This window comes from Lepisma saccharinum, chromosome 5, assembly GCF_977018435.1.
Source record: "Lepisma saccharinum chromosome 5, izLepSacc3.1, whole genome shotgun sequence".
In the NCBI taxonomy this organism is placed as follows: Eukaryota; Metazoa; Arthropoda; class Insecta; order Zygentoma; family Lepismatidae; genus Lepisma; species Lepisma saccharinum.
The window spans coordinates 17,291,824-17,311,709 of NC_139233.1; the positions used below are offsets into that span (position 1 = coordinate 17,291,824).

Genomic DNA, 19,886 nt, shown 5'->3' on the forward strand with positions numbered 1-19,886 from the left:
ATTTCTTAATACGAGGGCTGCTGGAAAGGTTTCTGCAATCAATATGAAAAAAGACATGTAAAATTCTGGGAATGGCTTTATTGGTTTTCTTGCATACGCTCAAACCAATTTTGAAACCATTTTCTCACTCTGAAGCTGATACCTCAGAAACTGCTCTTCGGAATGCATCAACAGCTGCTTCAGGCGACACAAATCGCTCACCACACATCTTATTTTTCATATGTGGGAACAAAAATAAGTCATTAGGTGATAAATCAGGTGAGTACGGACAATGCGTCATTAATTCGACATTTTTACTGGACAAAAAAATCAACAGTTTGGTGTGCTGAGTGGGAACTGGCGTTGTCGTGGTGAAGAATAATGCGACGATTTGGGTTTGTTTTACGCAATTCATTGATGACTCCTGGCAAACAAATTGTTGCATACCACTCAGAATTTAAAGTCCTTCGATCTTCTAAAGCTATTGTTGCCACATGTCTGGTATAACCGAAGAAACAAGCAATCATTTGCTTGGCAGCACTCCTCGAACGAACAACTTTTGTTGTTTTGGCTCACTTTAAAACACCCAAACAAGGGATTGCTGTTTAGTTTCGGGTTTGTATGAATAGATCCAAGTTTCGTCCCCTGTAACGATGTAGTACACCAAATTTGACTTGCCTCGGTTGAATTTTTTGAGCATTTCTTTACACGAGCCTGTTTTTGACCTTCGGTCAAGTTGTGTGGGATCCAACGGCTTGAAAGTTTCCGTACGTTCAGATGACCATGCAAAATCATATGTATTGCTTTCATGTCAATGTTCAAGGATGCCTGAATCTCATGGTATATCACATGCCGATCTCTTTCAATCATTTCATGCACAGCATTAACATTACTGGCAACAACACACGTGGATGGCCAACCTTCACGAAATTCATCACTGAGAAATGTACGACCACGCTGGAATTCGGAAAACCAACTGTACACAGTCCTATTGGATGGTGCTTCATCCTCAAAACCAAATGAAATTGCTCGATGCATTGTTTTGGTGTTAAACTACATTTGAAATCATAAAAAATCATTGCCCGAAAGTGTTCATGAGAAATTTCCATTTCTCACACGAAACTACTACTTCAAACTGCTGTGAAAAATAAACAAATAGGCTTAAACAAACAATCAAAGATAATTTAAACATAAAAAGGTCTATTCTTCCGATTTTTATAATAGCAGAACACTAGCACCACTGTTGGTGGTACTTTGCAAAAACTTTTCCAGCAACCCTCATATTAATATCTAAGAATTTCATTGCAATTAAATGTGTCATTTTACCAGAGTTTTGCTATAAAATATTCAAGCATTACATTAGAATATTTAAATACCTGTCATTTAATCATAACATTTTTTTTTCACAGGATACTGGTGAAAAATAAATGATAACTTTGAATTTTGAATAATTTCCATATGATTTAGCATGGATGGAAGTGTCGTGCGGCATTTTTTTCTGAATTCCACAAATGGCAAAATGCAGAAAAAATATATTGACTGGTGTACGTGAAAAGAATCCAACCAATACTTTCATATACCAATACCACTGGTATCAGCCAATACCATCGGCATTCGTAACAAATTCCAGTTGTAATATAATTAAGCCTTGTTTCCATATTAAAAAAACTAAGTTGCTGACCAAGGCAGTTTATTAAGATAAAAACACTTAACAGGTAACGTTTCAACCCTGTATCAGGGTCTTCCTCAGATCCTGATACAGGGTTGAAACGTTACCAGTTAAGTGTTTCTATCTTAATAAACTGCCTTGGTCAGCAACTTAGTATTTTCAAATTCCAGTGCGAGCCTCAGCTACTGGACGGGTCACAAGTGGCCAATAGTGTCCAGTGGCATGGGCATACTCAGCAAATACCACAGATACCCATCGACAGCCTTGTGTCATGGCGATTAGACACAGCTATAAAAGTGTTTGCCCCCACTGCGTTGTGGGTCTGGAGGGATCCAGAAAGCTAAGAGAGTTGGAACCCTGACAGAAAACAAGTGTGTACCTAAGAATCCACAGGTGGTAGCACCACCACTCAGGTGTAGACTGTGACAGGTCCGATTAGCAGACAGCCGAAAACATAAGCAATTCGAGATAAGCAAGCTGGACTGAAAATTGGGACATTGAATATTGGAAAACTGACAGGAAGGACTGAAGAAATTGTGGATCTAATGAAAAAGAAGAGGGATCAACATCTTTGGAATGAGCAAAACGGAAATGGAAAGGAAGAGGAGAAATGACATTGAGGAAAGACTATAAACTGTACTGGGCAGGGACTGAAGAGAACAGACAAAGTGGGGTTGGATTTGTAGTCAGAAGTGGAATAAGTGAGGAAGTAGAGAGAGTAAATGACAGAAATATAAAACTAAAAATGAATGTAAGAGGGGAAAGTAATAGAAATAATTCAAGTGTAAGCCCACGAACAGGATGTAAAAGGGAGGAGAAAGAAGAATTTGAAGAAGACTTGGAAGAACCCATAAGATTACAAGATATAGTTGGAATAATGAACAAAAGTCTGTAATAGATTATATATTGGTAAACAAGGAAGTAAAGAAGATAATGAACAACATCAAAGTAATACCCAGTGAGAACTTAGACAGTGACCACAGGCTACTAGTAGGAGATGGAAAATAAAAGATAGAAGGGACAAACAAGAGAGAAGGATAAGAGTGTGGAAATTGAAGGATAAGATGATAAAAGAGAAATATCAAGAAATATGTGCCAAGAAATGAACCCAAAGAAGTAGATGGTGCAGTGGTAGCGTCGTCGCCTTGTAATCAAGGGGTCCCGGGTTCGATACCCGGTGGAGGCACAAGTGGTTCGGATCCCACTTTAAACCGTAGGTCCAGTCCCGATTAGCCTTACTGTGCATAAAGTGGACTTAAAACACTAAATCAATCAATCAAACCAAAGGAGTAGAAACAGAATGGAGAAGATTTAAAACAGAATTAGTAGAGGAAGCCAAAAGGTATGTGGAAGGACAAGCAACAAAAGAAAGAAGAAAAAAACACCATGGTGGAATGAAAGAACTAGAGAGGTAGTGAAAAACAAAAATGATGCATTTAGAAAATGGTTTAAAGTTAAATCACAAAATGCATGAAAATAGTATGTGGAAAAGAAGAAAGAGGCAAGAACAATAGTAAAGGAGGAAAGAAGGCAGTGGATGAAAGAAAGGGCCAAAGTGCTAGAAGAAGATGTAGATGTGAACAAGAAAGTTTTGTATGGATTAGTGAGAGAAAGGAGAAGAGAAAGAGGAGACAGCTGTAAGCTAAGGGATGAAAGAGGAAACGTTGTAGTAGAGGATGAAGAAATAAGGAGAATGTGGAGAAATCCATTATTAGAAATTGCTGAATGTGAAAAAATGAAATGAACATGAAGAAGTGAAGGAAAAAGGAAACAGGAAGGAAAAAGTGAATCTCACATGGAAAGAAGTGGAGGAAGCTCTGAAGAGAATGAAGAGAGGTAGAGCACCTGGAGTAGATGAAGTGCGAGTGGAAATGATACTAGGAGCAGGAGTGACTGGTGTGCAGTGGCTGCACAGTGTGTTGAAAACAGTGTGGCAAGAGATTGAACAAAGGAACTAATAGTTCCCATATTCAAGAAGGGTGACAGAAAGGAATGTAAAAACTACAGAGAAATAACACTTATGTGCCACTCAGCAAAGGAGTATGAGTTAGAGAAAAAAATAAGGGAAGTAACAGAGCTAAACATGAGAGAGGAATAGTACGGATTTAGAAGAGGCAGATCAACAGCAGACCTGATATTCACCATAAGGCAAATGCAGGAAATGATTTGATTATGGCATTCCTAGATATAGAAAAGGCATACGATAGCATGGACAGAACAAAGATTTGAAAGGCTCTAAGAGGGAGAGATAGTGTGTACAGTGCACAGCACATACAAAGCCAACCAGAGCTGTGTTATAACACGAGTGGGAAGAATGGAGTGGTTCAGTATAAGTAATGGACTAAAACAGGGAAGTGTTCTTTCCCCACTGCTCTTCATAATTACAATGGATGCAAATAACGAAGAGGTGGGAAAGAAGATAGGAGAGGAAGAGATGAAGGCCCTGTTGTTTGCTGATGACAGGGAAAAAAAAGTACAGAGACAGCTTGATAGTTGGAATGAGGAAATCAGAAGAGCAGGAATGAAATTCAGTGCAGAAAAGAGCAAGGTGCTAATAATAACAAGAAACAGAGCCAGAAATGAACCAAGAATAAAGATGGACACGGAAGAGTTGAGGGTAGTGGAGAGCTTCAAATATCTAGGAAGCATAATTGAGAGAAGTGGAAGAATAGATGAGGAGGTAAACAGAAGAGGACAAATGGGTGGTGGATTATATCAAAGTGTTCGAAGATTAATATGGAACAGGGATGTACATATGAAATGCAAGAAGGTAATATATAACACTTACTATGTGCCAATAATTATGTATGGAGCAGAGACTTGGACAATGACAGAGAGAGACAAAAGAAAGATGCAAGCATTGGAGATGACATTTTTAAGGAGTATAGTGGAGAAGACTAGAAGGGATAGAATAAGGAATGAGAAGTTCTGACAGACAGTGTGTGGTGAAGCTTCAGGACAGGATAGATCAGGCACAGATGAGATGGTTCGGACACATGAAGAGGATGGATGCAGAAAGACTGCCAGTAAGAACTTACCATGCACAAGGAGTGGGAATAAGGCCGAGGGGGAGACCAAGATGTCGGTGGAAAGAGCAGATAGAGGAAAGTGTTAGGAGAAGAGGACAAGATTGGAACACAGTGGAAAGAGAGGAGTGGTGGAAGACCAGGAAAAGATGGAGAGGCTTGACTTTTGTACTGACCCAGCCAGAGGTGGGAAGCAGCGAAGGATGATGATGATGGTATCAAATCATCCCAAGAATACTGACAATCTAAAAAGAGCACTAAATATATTCATATAGATGTGAAAATTAGATTTCCCATACCTCTGTTACATTCTCTGTTGGCTGAAATAGACTGGTAACAGCTGATGGCAACCATCCCAAATCTGAAGGACTGAAAAAAGTAAATAACACAAATGTATTATGATTACATTGTATAAAAGATCTTGTTTTCTCATGATATACATGATTCTTATAATTTCTAAAGTCTATTATCTTCATTGCAGTGGGAGCATCTACATGAACACAATTAAACCATTGCTTAGTACCAGATGATAATTTTTCTCTAATTTCACAAAGGTTGGAAATTGGAAATTTGATAGGAACAGTTATATGAAATTCATTTTTATTAATATATAATTAATTAATTAATATTAAAATGTAAGTGGCTCTTACCTTTCATCAGATTGCTTTTCTGGCCTTGCATGCAACTTAGCAAGTTTTATGTCTTTATCATGAGGTCTTGACTTCTGTTCAGATGCATCAGCTTTTGGAAGAACCTGTTAAAATTTAGAGCAATTTAGAGCGTTAGGAGAAATATTTTGCATTATCATGGAAATTAACTAAAGAATGTAATCCATAGGCTTCAATTACTGCAGAATCAAATACATAACTCGTACTAAAAAATTAATAATGCCATGATAAAAGTTCTTGGGATGCGAGCCATTTTTGTTGCTATCTTCAGCAAAGAATCAACATTATTTTCCTTTTCATTATAATTGAAAAATATTTTTTATGCTTCTTTTGAGCTCACCAGCAGTTCTGAGAAATGAACTAATGATTTGCACATGAATAGTTTCTAAGTCTGATTGATTACTGATGCTGGTGTATTAGTGTTTGTCAACAACAGTGGGTAAGGGGTGACACTCTGCAGGCACCCAAATGTCAACCTCTCTTCCATGTAGTACACCATGGACTGCATTTTGCAGACTAACAAGGCTCTGGCGCCTGAGCAGCAAGGATAATCCTCTGTAGGACTCTGTCGTCCATATGTTGTCCTCTTCATTCATTTCAACAAATCACCATTCATCCCTATTGTTGCAATTTGCCTTAAGTGGAAAAAAGCAACGCAAAGTAACCTACTTCATTCATTCAATAACAGTGGTATCACTGTAAGAAAGTAGGAATAGATCTAATACAGACGTATAATTTGCTGACATTCGACCAATCTGATATGAAGTTGAAAATGTTCATTGAAGAAAAATAATGCATGCATCCAGGCGACCGCAACATGTCTTACCTTTGAAAAAAATTCATACATACTTGTCTATTTCACAAAACAAGAGCACATGAATTATACATATATTTAAATTTATACAAATAACAACAAAATAACAAAATTTTGCACTAAATTACAGTCTGTTTATAAAAAAATCACATCAGTAGAAATACTGATAATTTTGATGATCTTAATACTGATGATAAACCAAAACACCAATCTCCTATGGATGAAATGGAATTGAAAAAGGATGTATGAACTCGAGCATATACATGATCACCATGTACATACTACATGCATGTAATTTTCTATTCAATATGAAAATTTGTTGCTCTTTAACATATACTCGACTTACCTCTGTCTCTTGAGCTGGTTTGACTGGTGCAGATACAAAGGCATGAGCAATGACAGAAGGTATCCAATTTGAATCATATGGAGCTGGACTGGAAAAGGAAAAAACAGATTAAAAAAATTAATGGATTTATTAAGGGAAAATTACAAATTACCGAAGAAGACTGAATTAACAAGAGTAATTTGAAAAAAATATGAACAAAACCATTACCGTTAAAATAATTACGCCTTTTTAGAGAAGCAATGTAACATCCAAACAAGATTTTTGTTTCCTCTTGCAGATGACGGTTTCATTATTATATAGAAATTAATACGATCTGGGGAAAAATCACAAAATAATGCACACATGAAACAAATGGAAAACAACACTGAAAGAATCAACCAAAAATAAACATCCAAGTATATCATCAAAGCTGTTATGAAGATTCTGGGTATGCACATACTAAGGAAAGTATTGTAATAAAGTATAAAGTGAAACCTCAATTCCACGTTTTACAGGGGACAGTGGATAAAGAACTTAAAATGCAGGAAAATGTAAAAATCGAGGAAATTTTATAGCATTTTGCTTCATTTGGAGCATGAAGAATGTATAATAAGGGAAAAATGTAAAGCTAGGGAACCTAAAATCAGGATTCCACTGTATTTGACTTGTTGATTTTGGTAATAAATTACTTTTAAAGTCAAATAATTATTTCAGACTATAGAGTCTGCCAATTGCAGGCAGTCAGGGAGGAAGGGGGGTGAGCAAAAAAAAATTTTTAAAAAAAATGGCAAACTGCAAATCACTTGTATCTACAATGTGTCCGAAAAATAACTACAGGGTTTTGAACTCATATTATTTTATTACAATTCTAAGTCATGTGTGTATGTAACGTATTATAAGGAGGTACAATGTTAAAAGTTTCATTACCTTTAGTGTAATTCAATGTGTGCATGATTTACAGCCCTGCAGACACCAATCCGATACTCCGCTTCAGTCCATACCAGGTAAGAATATCTATAAGAATATCTATGGTTGTGGTTATTCTTTGTTGCAAGTCAAGTGATTAGATTTTTTCTTTTTGATTTTGATTTGATTTGATTTAGTTTATTTTACTTCACGTTTTGTGCCTCTTGGCTAATTTGCGAAGATGGGGATGAGTGATGAAATGATGAAATTGATGAAAGGACATTCACAAACAACCAAGCCCGACCGGGATTTCACGTATTTCCAAAAGAAATTGGGACTTTGCGGTGGCCAAGGAATGGAACCTGCTCTGGTTATCCATTTTCCTGAGAAATGGTTGCACAGCTTCTATGAACAGCTTAGCCTGTACAGCCTGTTGCTACTGTCTTGTGAGGAATATGTGAAGAAAAACTTGCTTGTTTTCACTTCTCGATTATGCTAAAAAAAATCATTGTACGTTGCAACAAAAATAATATACTGTACTCGTGTTTGAAACCTCAGAGTTTGTTTTGGACAGCCTGTATAATTTGACTCAAAACATTACAAAATCTGCATTAGAAATAACATTTTACTTTTCTTTATCATTTTTCATCTTGATTGCACATAACCCCAAAGGTGTTTCAGTTCTCAACTCAACCAATCTGTTAGAGAGAATACTTTTCATAACATACAATAATATCTCAACTTTGACAGAAGTAATTGGAGCATACAAAGGCTGGTGTAGCTGGACTTATATCAATAGAATTTTCACATTTAAGAATATAACAAATTGTTTTCAATTTTTCCCACTCCACATTAGCACTTGCTATATGTTTACACTTTTCAGCAACAGTTAACCTGCTTTTTTCCAGCTTTGTAATTGTCTCTAGCAACACACCATAACGAGCCAGTATAAATGAAAGGATATTCTTCAATTCTGAAGAAAGGAAAGATTTTTTCACTTCATGAATTGAAGCCACATTTCCTGGTAGAGGTTCGTTCAATCACCGCAATGAATGTTAGCATAATATGTAAAAGTAAAAGTAAAGTAAAGTGCTCCCCTGCACTTCGCACCATGCCATGAAGGCGTATAGGGGTGTGGAGTTAAGGCCTCACATTTTCTTTATCATTTCCAAAGGTGGGGGTGATGTGATCAGCACCATGCTACTGGCCATCTTTACACCCCTCCCCCCCCCCCACCGTTTCCTCCAGGTACCCACTTTATATGACTCTGGGTGGGTACCAGAGCCACTTACCAGCTGATATTCAGGTTACCAAACTGGTCACGGAGGTAGACTACACTCAAGTGTAACTTCCTGAAAGAGATGAACCAATCCACATCTGGGTGCAACATTAACTTTTCTGGTGGTTCAGTGATACATGTGATATAAAACATGTTTAGGAGGTAAGGTAAAAGTAGTGAAGTTTCCTGTGCAGATAGCACCATGCCATGAAGGCACATTTAGGGTAAGGCGGTATGGATTCTCAATCTCGGCCATTTTGGAGGTGATGTGATCACTAATCAGTACCAGGGTTGCCCCCAGGTACAAATTGATTTGAGGATGTCGCAGAGCCACTTTATGAGGAGACAAGGCTTGAAAAATTCTGACATTAGATCACCCACAAGGGGAATTGAGCCATGGGTCTCCCGCATGGAGAGACCATCTACCAACTATACCATCAGTGCTTTAATACTGAAGCAGCATTCTTCATGCAGGAAGGTGCATTACTCATGAAAAATAAAATTACTTCAAGAATTTACGAACACATGAACTGTGTAAAAATTGACAGGAGAATCAAATAATGTGGGCAAAGTAGTGGGGTGGGGCAGTTATTCTATTATTTGTGGACATATAAATTTCTACCAACATTCCAATTAGTTATTTCCAATCAGTTGTCTCCAGAAGCTATTTGCAACTGGCATTAGAGCTTATTCTTACCTCCTTGGTCGGGACGATTCAGGCTCACTTTTCTCGCTGGGTGGTAGATTTTCAAACGTCAGTTTCGGAACTCTTCGCTGGGTAGTGTGTCCACCTTTCCCATGAGGATCCTGTGTCTTTGGCTTACATTCACAATCTTCATCTGGATTTTCTCTTTCCAGCTTAGGCTCACCAAATTTGGCAGGACTCTGAATGAAATGTTACCATAGATTTAGGATGGAAATAAATTTCATCAAAATAAACACTACTAGCGAGCTTAAAAAATAAGATTAAAATTAATCCAAATAATGCACTTCATCTCTGCAGTTTAGTGCAACAGACTGACTGACACTAATATAATTTTGAAATACAATATTTAGCTATGAATGAACTGTAGCATCAGAATGCTGATGAACTGGCTCGAAGGCCAAATACGCTAAGTGGTCAATTTTCAAACTCATCTCAATTTCCCAGGTACAAGTCTCAGCATCAGTTTCATCTAATCATCATCCAGCAATTAACCAAAGTGGTTAAAGCAACATAACATAGCAAAAATACTAGGGATGGGCCAATATGAAATTTTGGCCAATACCGATAAAGTACCGATATAAAATTTACCGATACCGATAACCGATCCGATATAAAATTAGAAATGGTCAATGAAGAACTTGAAATATTCATTGATCTCCTTAATAAATATGTGTTTTTCGAGGTGACTGCAGTGCAAATGAAGTTGAATATTAAGACAATTACTTTTTTAGAAAGTAGGGCATGGAGATTATCCATAAAAAATACAACAAAATGGCAGAATTTTGCACTAAATTATAAGATATTTATCGATATATCGGATCGGTAAAATAATCGGTAATTTTACCGATAAACCGATACACCAATATGCCTATATTGGCCGATACCGATAGAGTACCAATTAATCGGTCCCATCCCTAAAAAATACAGAATGATGATAATACTTTAATTGCAAAAATTGCAGCACATCACTAAAACGTATGCATACTCAAACATGCTGAAATTTTAAACATATAGGATGGACAAACATGAAAATATGGGTGACACCAATAAAGTAACAATATACAATTTATCAATACTGATAACAAACAACTGATCTTGTGAAGAAATACAAATGTTCCATGAAACACATTAAGTTCACTAATCTACTTAATCAGTACACATAACCAGGTGTTGTAGTGAAAAAGAATTGCATATTTAGAAATTTGTAGATCCTGGTGATATGAATTACATCTTTGTATTCCTAAAAATAGTAACAAAATGGCAGAAATTTGCATTAAATTGCAGACTAACGCATTGAAGAATGGACATGCCTGTATTGGCTGAATACCAAACGAGTACTGTTTAATATTTCCCACCCCCCAATAAATGTTATCAGCATGTTGGAAATATCAATTTACAAGAAGGAAATCCCCACACTGTATGGACAGGACACTATTTGGATGGAACTGCATCAATACTATGTGTTCAGTCACACAGCCAAAAAAACATCACTGCAATTTCCTTCTACAACATCCAGACGAGAGTCCAGATGTCCATCTAACGGACAATGCATTTGGACTTCTGAAACACTACAGTAACTGGCCTATGGGAAGCTTGCCAACAGGGGTGGGATAAGATACCAATAGAACAACTGCAAAGAATACTTCTCCAATGGAAACAGCGATGTTTGGCAATAGCCCAGAGTGATGACCTTCATATCAAACACAACTGGTGCTGGAAGGCAGGACTGTCATAGGTGAGTGAACAATTTAAATCAAAAATGTAGAAGCGAATCGAATGTATAATAGAATACTATAGAGGTGAGCAAGTATCACTTTGAACCGATACTCTTTACCATTCGATGGATGAAAATTATAAGTGTCCAATTGTTCCAAATATTCATTAATATTAATATCAAAGTATTCCACTACGATAATATATCAATTTGCCAAAGTTCTGCAATAAAATATTCACGGATTACATCAACATTTTAGATATAGTTGTCATTTAATCACAAAATCGTTTTTCTTTCCCACACAATACGAATGCGAAATAAATGAAACTTTTGAATTCTGCATAATTTCTACAATATTTAGAATCCATGGAAGTGTCATACAGTATTTTTGTGAACTCTGTAGAATAGCAAACTCGGGGGAAAAAAATATCGGCTGGCATCTGTGAATCAAATACATCTATCGAATCAATACTTTCAAATACAAACACCACAGATATTGGGTGGCTCTGATACATCTGCATTGATATCAAATCAGTCCTAGAAAACCGATTATTCTGTTTTAGGCCTAATAGTTCGATTGATTTTGTTTATTTTACTTCGCATTTCTGCCACTATTGGCTAATCATGACGATGAGTGATGATGAAATTGATGAAGAGACATTCACAAAGAACACCCATGCCCAGGCTGGAATTTGAACCCGGGATCCTGGCATCGTAGCATGATGTGCTGACCCCTTCACCACGGAGGCAGGCATTTTAGCAATAATAAAAGCACTAAAAAATTATCACGTAGAGTTCACTAATAGATTTCACGTACCTCTGTTATATTCTCTGTTGGTTGAAATAGACTTGTAACAGCTGATGGCAGCCACCCCAAATCGGAAGGGCTGTTAAAAGTAAATAACACAAGTTATGAATGGCTAACATAAAGGTTCTTTTTTCTCATGGTACCCAATATAATACAAAGGCTGTCACAGAGAAGGTGAGACTAATTCCTGTATAGGAAAACAACGACCTCCATTGGCTAGCAAATGTACTAGGGTGAAAATTTGGTTCATTAGCTGCCGATTGAGACCAAAATGAGCGCAAAGGTCAAAAAGTCGTGACTGCGTAGCAGTTAAAAGCCAAGCATGTACATGGGCCCCTCCAAGAATCATTAAAATGAAACAAAAAAAAATTACAAACCACAAAATTTTTATTCAGAATCAGCCATATCGAGTAGACGTACATCTTTTTCAAAATAGGCTCCATTGACAGCTAAGCAAGTGTCCATATGCTCCTGCCACTTTGTGAATGTCTTTGAAAATTCGTCGTCAGGTAGTGAACTGAAGAAAACTTGCGCTGCGGTGATCACTTCTTTGTTCGTCATGAAATGACAACCACGTAGAGCGGCCTTTAAAAGTTGAAATATCCAAAAGTCGCAACATGCTAGGTCCGGGCTGTATGCTGGAATATTTATATTTTTCTCTTCGTCGCGTAATCCTGAAAAGCCCGCACGTTATGCGGGCTTGCGTTATCGTGGTGCAATATGAAGGAGTTCTTCAAATGTGGCCTATTTTTTGCTACGTGCTGGCGCAGAGAATCAATAACTCCTTGGTAATACTGTGGCTCTACTCAGTCTGTCTTGATCGGCATATGCCTGTTGGAACATTGCATATGTTTCCGCAGCACTTTTCCCTAAACGCCAACAAAATTTTATAACATGTCACTGTTCATCTTGAATACTCATCGCGAAAAGCAATGTTATACACAAAAACCTGAAGGGGTAAACGAAACACGTTCCACGTAAATCAACACAGTTGCTCACTAACGTGGTTTCGCAACATGTGAAAACTTGCTACGGAAAACGAATGCGTCATCCTACACGACGCGACTAGTGCCAAAACCATAGCCAGTGTTGCCAAGCCAGGAAAAAATCTGTCTCACCTTCTCTGCGACAGCCTTTGTAGTTATAATTTCCAAGGTCTATTACCTTCATTGCAGGTTGTAGCATCTACATGAGAACAATTAAAGCATTTCCTAGAATGAGATGATAAATTTTTCTCTTATTCCACATTATGGTAATAATATACAGGGTGTTTGATAAGTCACTCCCTATTTTTAAATGATTTTAACTTCTTTATTTGCTAACCAATTCTGTTCCAACTAGTGTTCTTATACAATCCCCTCCCTGAGGTTTTGTTTGGCATAATTCAAAACACTGCATAAACTCCAACTATCTAGACACATTTTAATAATCGAACAGGTGCAACAAGTGTGAAAGATTGGTACTGTACCATACTGTTATCTTCAGACGTCCCTCTGCTTTCTCAACACAAATGTGAAGATTGTCACCCTCCAAATATTGATAGTTGTACCTATTAACAAAATCTTGAGCATGAAATTCTGCCTCATTCAACCACAAAATGTTGTCAAACAGTTTGGGCCATTCAACATGCTATGAAAGGAAATTTTCTGCAAATTCCATTATGTGCAGCTGCATAATGTGAGAGGCTACATTCATGAGACCCTCAACACACAGCTATTTGTGGATTCCTTGTTAACATATCATTAAGGATGGCAACATTGTTGGCTGTCCTTGATGTTGACAATCTTTTCATGTCAAACAAAACCTCAATGAATGGAATGTATAATGACAAATAAAAAAAAAAGTTATAATCAGTTTAATATAAGGAGACACCCTGTATTTGGAAAATTTAATTGGGCCACTGGCGTTAAATCAATTTCTAACTGTGACACATTATAATCTAAATGGCTCTTACCTTTCAGCAGATTGCTTTTCTGAGCTTGCCTTCAACTTAGAAACTTTGATGTCTTTATCGGGAGGTCTTGACTTCTGTTCGGATGCATCAGCTTTTGGAAGAACCTATTGAAATTTAGAGCATTAAAAGAAACATGTAATCCATAGGTCAAGGGAGGTGTGAGGAATGCAACTTGTGGACACCCCCCTCCCACCCCACCCCCGAATCAGCCTTGCCTCTTCCTTCGCTCACATGAAAAGTCTACCAGGGTGACTATTCTAGGACCATGATAAAATTCAAGAATAATTCCCAGTTTTCAAGGTGAAATTTCCAAAAAGTCAAGGGTGCAAGTAGAAGTTTCTCCATTTCAGTCTTACGTATTCCCGCCTCTCATTACCCTCACACATACACACACACAAATACATTAACAATATAAAGGGTCTGTGTGGTTCCAATGTACCCAAAAATTCTAATTCAATTAAATTAAACAGCATATATATATATATATATATATATATTTAAAATACCGTATTTACGTGTGTATAGTGCGCGTGCATGTATAATGCGCACCTTGGTTTTTGATGGGTAAAAGTTATAAAAAATTAAATCTCGTATATAATGCGCAGTACAATCCAGTTTCAAGAAATGGTTTTATTAGTTGTAGGTCATAAAGCTGTTGCTATGCTGATCAAGAGTGAATAACATCATACCTATTCAATGAGTCAGCTGTTGCTATGTAAACCAAGAGAAGAATATCCTCTTGTGTAAACAATAAGTCTCCAACCCATGCCACCTCCCCCCTCTCCACCCACTGTGTTTAGTATCCCAAAGCTTTCACTCTTTAATCAGCTTATTTATTCTGTAATAGTAGAAAGTGAGATCAAAATTATGTTTTGGATTTGCAGTGCTCAGGAATTTATTTCCTATTATTTCCCACCCAACAAATACTGCTGATATGCATCCCATGTGATGGAAGGTGCATGCTCGAATTCCGCCAGAGTTGCCTGGCTTTTCTTGGTGTCGCAGAACATTACATTACAAAGTGAAAAATAATGTGAAATGGCCTTCAAACTTTTATATGTGGTTTTACTCATTCCTTCTTTACTTTGTCTAAAAGAACTTCAAAATATATATACTTTTTCCGTGACTAATGTAACATTTATACGACGCACATTCAGGACCTTCAAACTTGCAGTTAGCAGCACAAGACTTCTTCCTTTAAGGAATTTACACACTCCATATATATATATTATTATTTGGCCAGTAATACATTTTAATTATTATTTTCTTTTTCCTTATCTTTTCTTTCATCCAAAGCACCATAGAAATCAGAATGTTCCTTCATTTGGTGATGAACGTATTTCAACCGCATTTCATATTAGTGTTGTTATCTTGAATGGAATACTGTTGCCATATTCAGAATCTGCAGGATTTAAGCTTTACAATGATATATAACATGATAGGGTTCCATAAACATGAAAAATCAATGCAAGTGGAATGACCCTGTGTGGTTTCATGTTGGCAGTCTGAAATATTCCGTGCATAATACACACCACAGTTTTCGGGAGCAAAACTTTTAGAAAAAAGTGTGCATTATACATGAGTAAATACGGTATTAAGTTTAAGGTGCAGAACTTACATTTGCCATTTCATATACTCAAGACTCGAAAAAATTATATACACAAGTCACAAATGTTACAAGATATATTAATCTATGACATATTGTTAATTGTACAAGAATTTCATACTCAAATGAACCTAATTAACTTCAAGATATCTTATCTTGCGATAATCTTCTGTCTGTCAGATAGATTGTTCTGCAAAGGACACAAACAAAGTAAACAAATTTAGAGAATCCTGTCGTATTTTCAAGCAAGCCTTTGTAAAATTGAAAGCTAAACTGTGAAATTCTTGCCTCATGGCATTTATAAATATGTATAAATGCAATGAGATGTGAATTAATAAAAGTTGCAATTTTTCATGTCTATGGAGAAAAATCCATGCAGAATTCATGGACAATTCATGGAGCCAATAATTCATGCATAATTCCAGGAATTCAAGGAATTCACATTGTAGTCACCCTGTCTAACTGCTGGAAGTTCAAGGTCACTTGCTGAATGAAACTGTTGCAAATGCAAGAATGAAGAAAGGGTGTGTGTGTGTGTGTATGCAGCCAACAGAACAGCCTTCTGGCAAATGTTTTAATATCAGCACAATTGTAAAAATGAAGCAGAAAACAGGGTTTTTGGCAAACGTAATATCAAATCAAATGTTCTATTATTTAACCTTTTGTTTTCCAGGACCTTTATAGTTGAATGTATTAAGAAGGAAAAAGTAAAATGCAGGAATACAACATCTGGAGGGGTCCCGGGTTCAATACCCGGTGAAGGCACATAGTGGTTCGGATCCCACATTAAACTGTACGTCCAGTCCCGATTAGACTTACTGTGCATAAAGTGGAATTAAAAGATCAAACAAACAAAATCTGGATTTTTTGTGCATGCATGCACATAAAGGGTCTCCATATTCAATTTGAAAATTTGAAGATCTAAGATGCACTCAACTTACCTTTGTCTCTTGAGGCAGTTTGGCTGGTGTAGATACAAAGGCATTAGCAATGACAGATGGTAGCCAATTTGAATCATTTGCAGTTGCACTAAAAAGAATAAAAGCAAACAATACTGAGAAAATGAATTTATTTATGTATTTAATAAGTTACTAATTACTGAAGAAGAAAATAATAATGAAAGTAATTTGAAAGAAAGGACCATGGTAACATCCATTAGAAATTATATCCTGTCAAAATACAAATTAAATGAACAAGATTTTCATTTTCACTTACAGATGAAGCTTTCATTATCATATAAGAATTAATATGAATTAAATAAAATTAACAAAATAATATACATATGAAAATAAATTAAAACAAGAAGATTGAATAAAGAAACCAAAAGTAAAGATCCAAGTGCATCACGAAAGCTTTGAAGGTTCTAGATATGCACAAATACATACACTTGAATAAGTATTGTATTAAAGTTGGTTTAGAGCCACATATTTATGGTGAATAAAAGATCAAGATATCAGTACAACAACTTGGCACATTTCAGGTTCAAAAGCAGTATATATAATTTTAGTGTTAAAATGGTGAATATAACTAGATTTGATTTGAAAATTATACTTACTACACAAAATTAACTTTTGCCTTCTAAAAGTATATTCATGTAGTTTTCAGAGTATTAAGTTTAGTTCTAGTGTAAAGGAGTCCACTTTTGTTTCTCAAATATTTACAGCAGAATTAAACCATTTTCCACGATTTCCATAACTCAAAGGATAATTCAGACTTCAGAAAGTGAGTGTCATGTTGGTAAATAGACTCTAAATTTCGTGTTTAAGAGTTTATCTCGCATTTTACAGTACATTTCACATCATTTCATATATATATATATAAAAAAAAACATGGTAGGAAAATGAACCTCATACCTTTCACATACATGAAAAATTAAAATTACAGTGTCTTATTTTACATTTCGTGCTTGCAGGGAAAAAAACAAATATGCATGTCTCTTAACTCAAGATATATCAGCTGAAATCGATAGAGCATTGATTAATCAGTTCCATCTCTAATAATCAATATCAACTGATAAATAACTAACTAACTCTCTCTCTAGCCTTCTTAAACCCGAAGGTTCATGGCTGCAGCAACACAGGCCTTCCATCTTTCCTTATCTTGAGCAAGATCTATATACTCTTTTCCATCCCTACCGATTTCCCTTAAGTCCATCTCAACGTTGTCCCTCCATCTTCATCTTGGCCTTCCTACAGGTCTCTTACCATCAGGTTTCCCAACAAGAATCCTGTAAACTCCTCTTTCCTCTCCCATTCGTGCCACATGGCCTGCCCACATAAGTCTTCTTGATTTAATTATTCTAATAATATCTGGACATGAATACAAATTATGTAGTTCTAAATTATGTAACCTTCTCCACTCACCTGTCTCCTCATCCCTTTTAGGTCCAAAGATTTTCCTAAGGATCTTATTTTCAAATACTCTCAATTTATGTTCCTCTTTCAATGTAAGGGACCAAGTTTCACATCCATATAATACTACAGGCAAAATTACTGTTTTGTATATTTTAACTTTTAGTTTCTTAGATATTAAACGAGAAGACAAAAGTTTATGAAGAGAGAAGTAACATGCATTTCCTGAATTAAGCCTACTTTTTATTTTCTCCTTAATATAATTTTCATTTGTTAATATTACTCCTAAGTATTTGAATTTGGAAACTGGTTCAAACGAGTTGTTATCAATAATTAGATTTTGATTATTACCTAACACTTGGTTTAGGCCTGTAAGCTTATATTTAGTTTTCTCTTTGTTAACTTCCAAACCTATCTCTTTAGCAGTTTTGAAAAATATTTTAGCATTATTCTTAATTGTATTCACATCATCCCCCAGTAAATCTACATCATCTGCATATGCTAACAACTGAGTCACACCATTTAATTTTAGTCCTTGTTTAGTTTCTTTTACCTTCCTAACAGCATATTCTAAGGCAAAATTAAAGAGCAATGGAGATAATGCATCTCCTTGTTTTAAACCATCATGAATTTTAAATTTGTCAGACATATTACTACCCACACGAATTTTACTTTCTGTTTCACTGGTGCATATTTTTATCATACTAACAAGCTTCTTAGGTATTCCAAACTCTAGTAATATATTATATAATTTCTCTCTTTTGAAGGAATCATATGCTTTTTTGAAATCAATGAATAACTGATGGACATTTTGATTATATTCCCACTTTTTTTCAAGTGTCTGTCTGATGTGAAAAATTTGATCTGTAGTTGATCTGTTACGTTTAAATCCACATTGATAATCACCTATAATTTCATTAGCATATGTTAAAAGAACGTTAGATAATATTTTGTATGTTTTTGAGAGTAGAGAAATTCCACGGTAATTATTGCAGTTCATTTTATCACCTTTTTTAAACACAGGAACAATTATGGATTCTTTCCACTGTTGAGGGATTTCTTCTTTATTCCATATTAAACAAATTAATTTATGTATTTGACATATTAATGAATTTCCACCATATTTAATTAACTCAGCTGGTATTAAATCAATGTCAGGTGCTTTGTTATTCTTTAGCCTTTTAATAGCATCTTTAACTTCAGTCAAGTTAGGTTCTGGAACTAAAGGTTCTGCTGTGTGTACTTCATTTACTTCTGATTTATCTCCTACATGGACATTTAAAAGGTCATTAAAGTAGTTCTTCCATCTATTTAGAATATCGCTTGGGTCAGCTAGAAAATCACCGTCTTTATCTTTTATCAAGTTTACTTTAGGTTGCCACCCCTTTTTAAACTCATTTACACCTTTATATAAATCTCTGATATTTTTATTTTTGCTGTTTGTTTCAATTTCGTTAATTTTGCTTTTCAAGTAATCTCTTTTTTTACTTCTAAACGTGCGGTTAACTTCTCACTTTATTCTATTATAATTGTTTAGATTTGTATCATCCGAGTTATTTAACCACCTAAGTCTAGCCTGATTTCTTATTTCTATTAGATTATGACATTCATTATCAAACCATGGCTTACTTTTTCTCAGTTTATGGTATCCTATACTTTATTTAGCTGCTGATTCTATTGCATTACGTATGTGCTCCCAATTCTTATTTACGTCTATTTCATTTATATTTTCATCATCATTTAAATCCTTCAAAATATCAAATCTATTTGACAGTTTAATTTGGTAATCTTTCTTAATTCTTTCATCAGTAAACTTTCCTGTATCAAATTTTATAACTTTTAGATTTTGTTGCTTATGATTTAACACTGAGAGCCTTTCTCTTAATTTAGCAATTACTAAATAATGGTCACTGGCACAGTCCGCACCTCTATGTGTACGAACGTCAATTATACTAGTATGTCTTCTCTTATCAATGAGAATATGATCTATCTGATTATGAGTTTTACCATCTGGAGAAGACCAGGTATATTTATGGATATCTTTATGTTTAAAAGTGGTACTTTTCACAATTAAATTCTTT

General features: G+C 35.7%; 1 protein-coding gene across 3 annotated transcripts in view; it reads right to left on the reverse strand.

The window, feature by feature from the left end:
• LOC145987679 (uncharacterized) overlaps window positions 1-19,886 on the reverse strand; it is a 119,846-nt gene that overhangs the window by 47,256 nt on the left and 52,704 nt on the right. For all 3 annotated transcript variants that reach the window (XM_083122216.1, XM_083122218.1, XM_083122217.1), the window contains 7 exons: window positions 16,396-16,483; window positions 13,849-13,952; window positions 11,904-11,973; window positions 9,364-9,551; window positions 6,503-6,590; window positions 5,325-5,428; window positions 4,974-5,043 (listed from right to left, as the gene is read on the reverse strand). In XM_083122216.1, coding sequence (XP_082978342.1) covers window positions 4,974-5,043; window positions 5,325-5,428; window positions 6,503-6,590; window positions 9,364-9,551; window positions 11,904-11,973; window positions 13,849-13,952; window positions 16,396-16,483 — 712 coding nt within the window. The remainder of the gene's footprint in view (window positions 1-4,973; window positions 5,044-5,324; window positions 5,429-6,502; window positions 6,591-9,363; window positions 9,552-11,903; window positions 11,974-13,848; window positions 13,953-16,395; window positions 16,484-19,886) is intronic.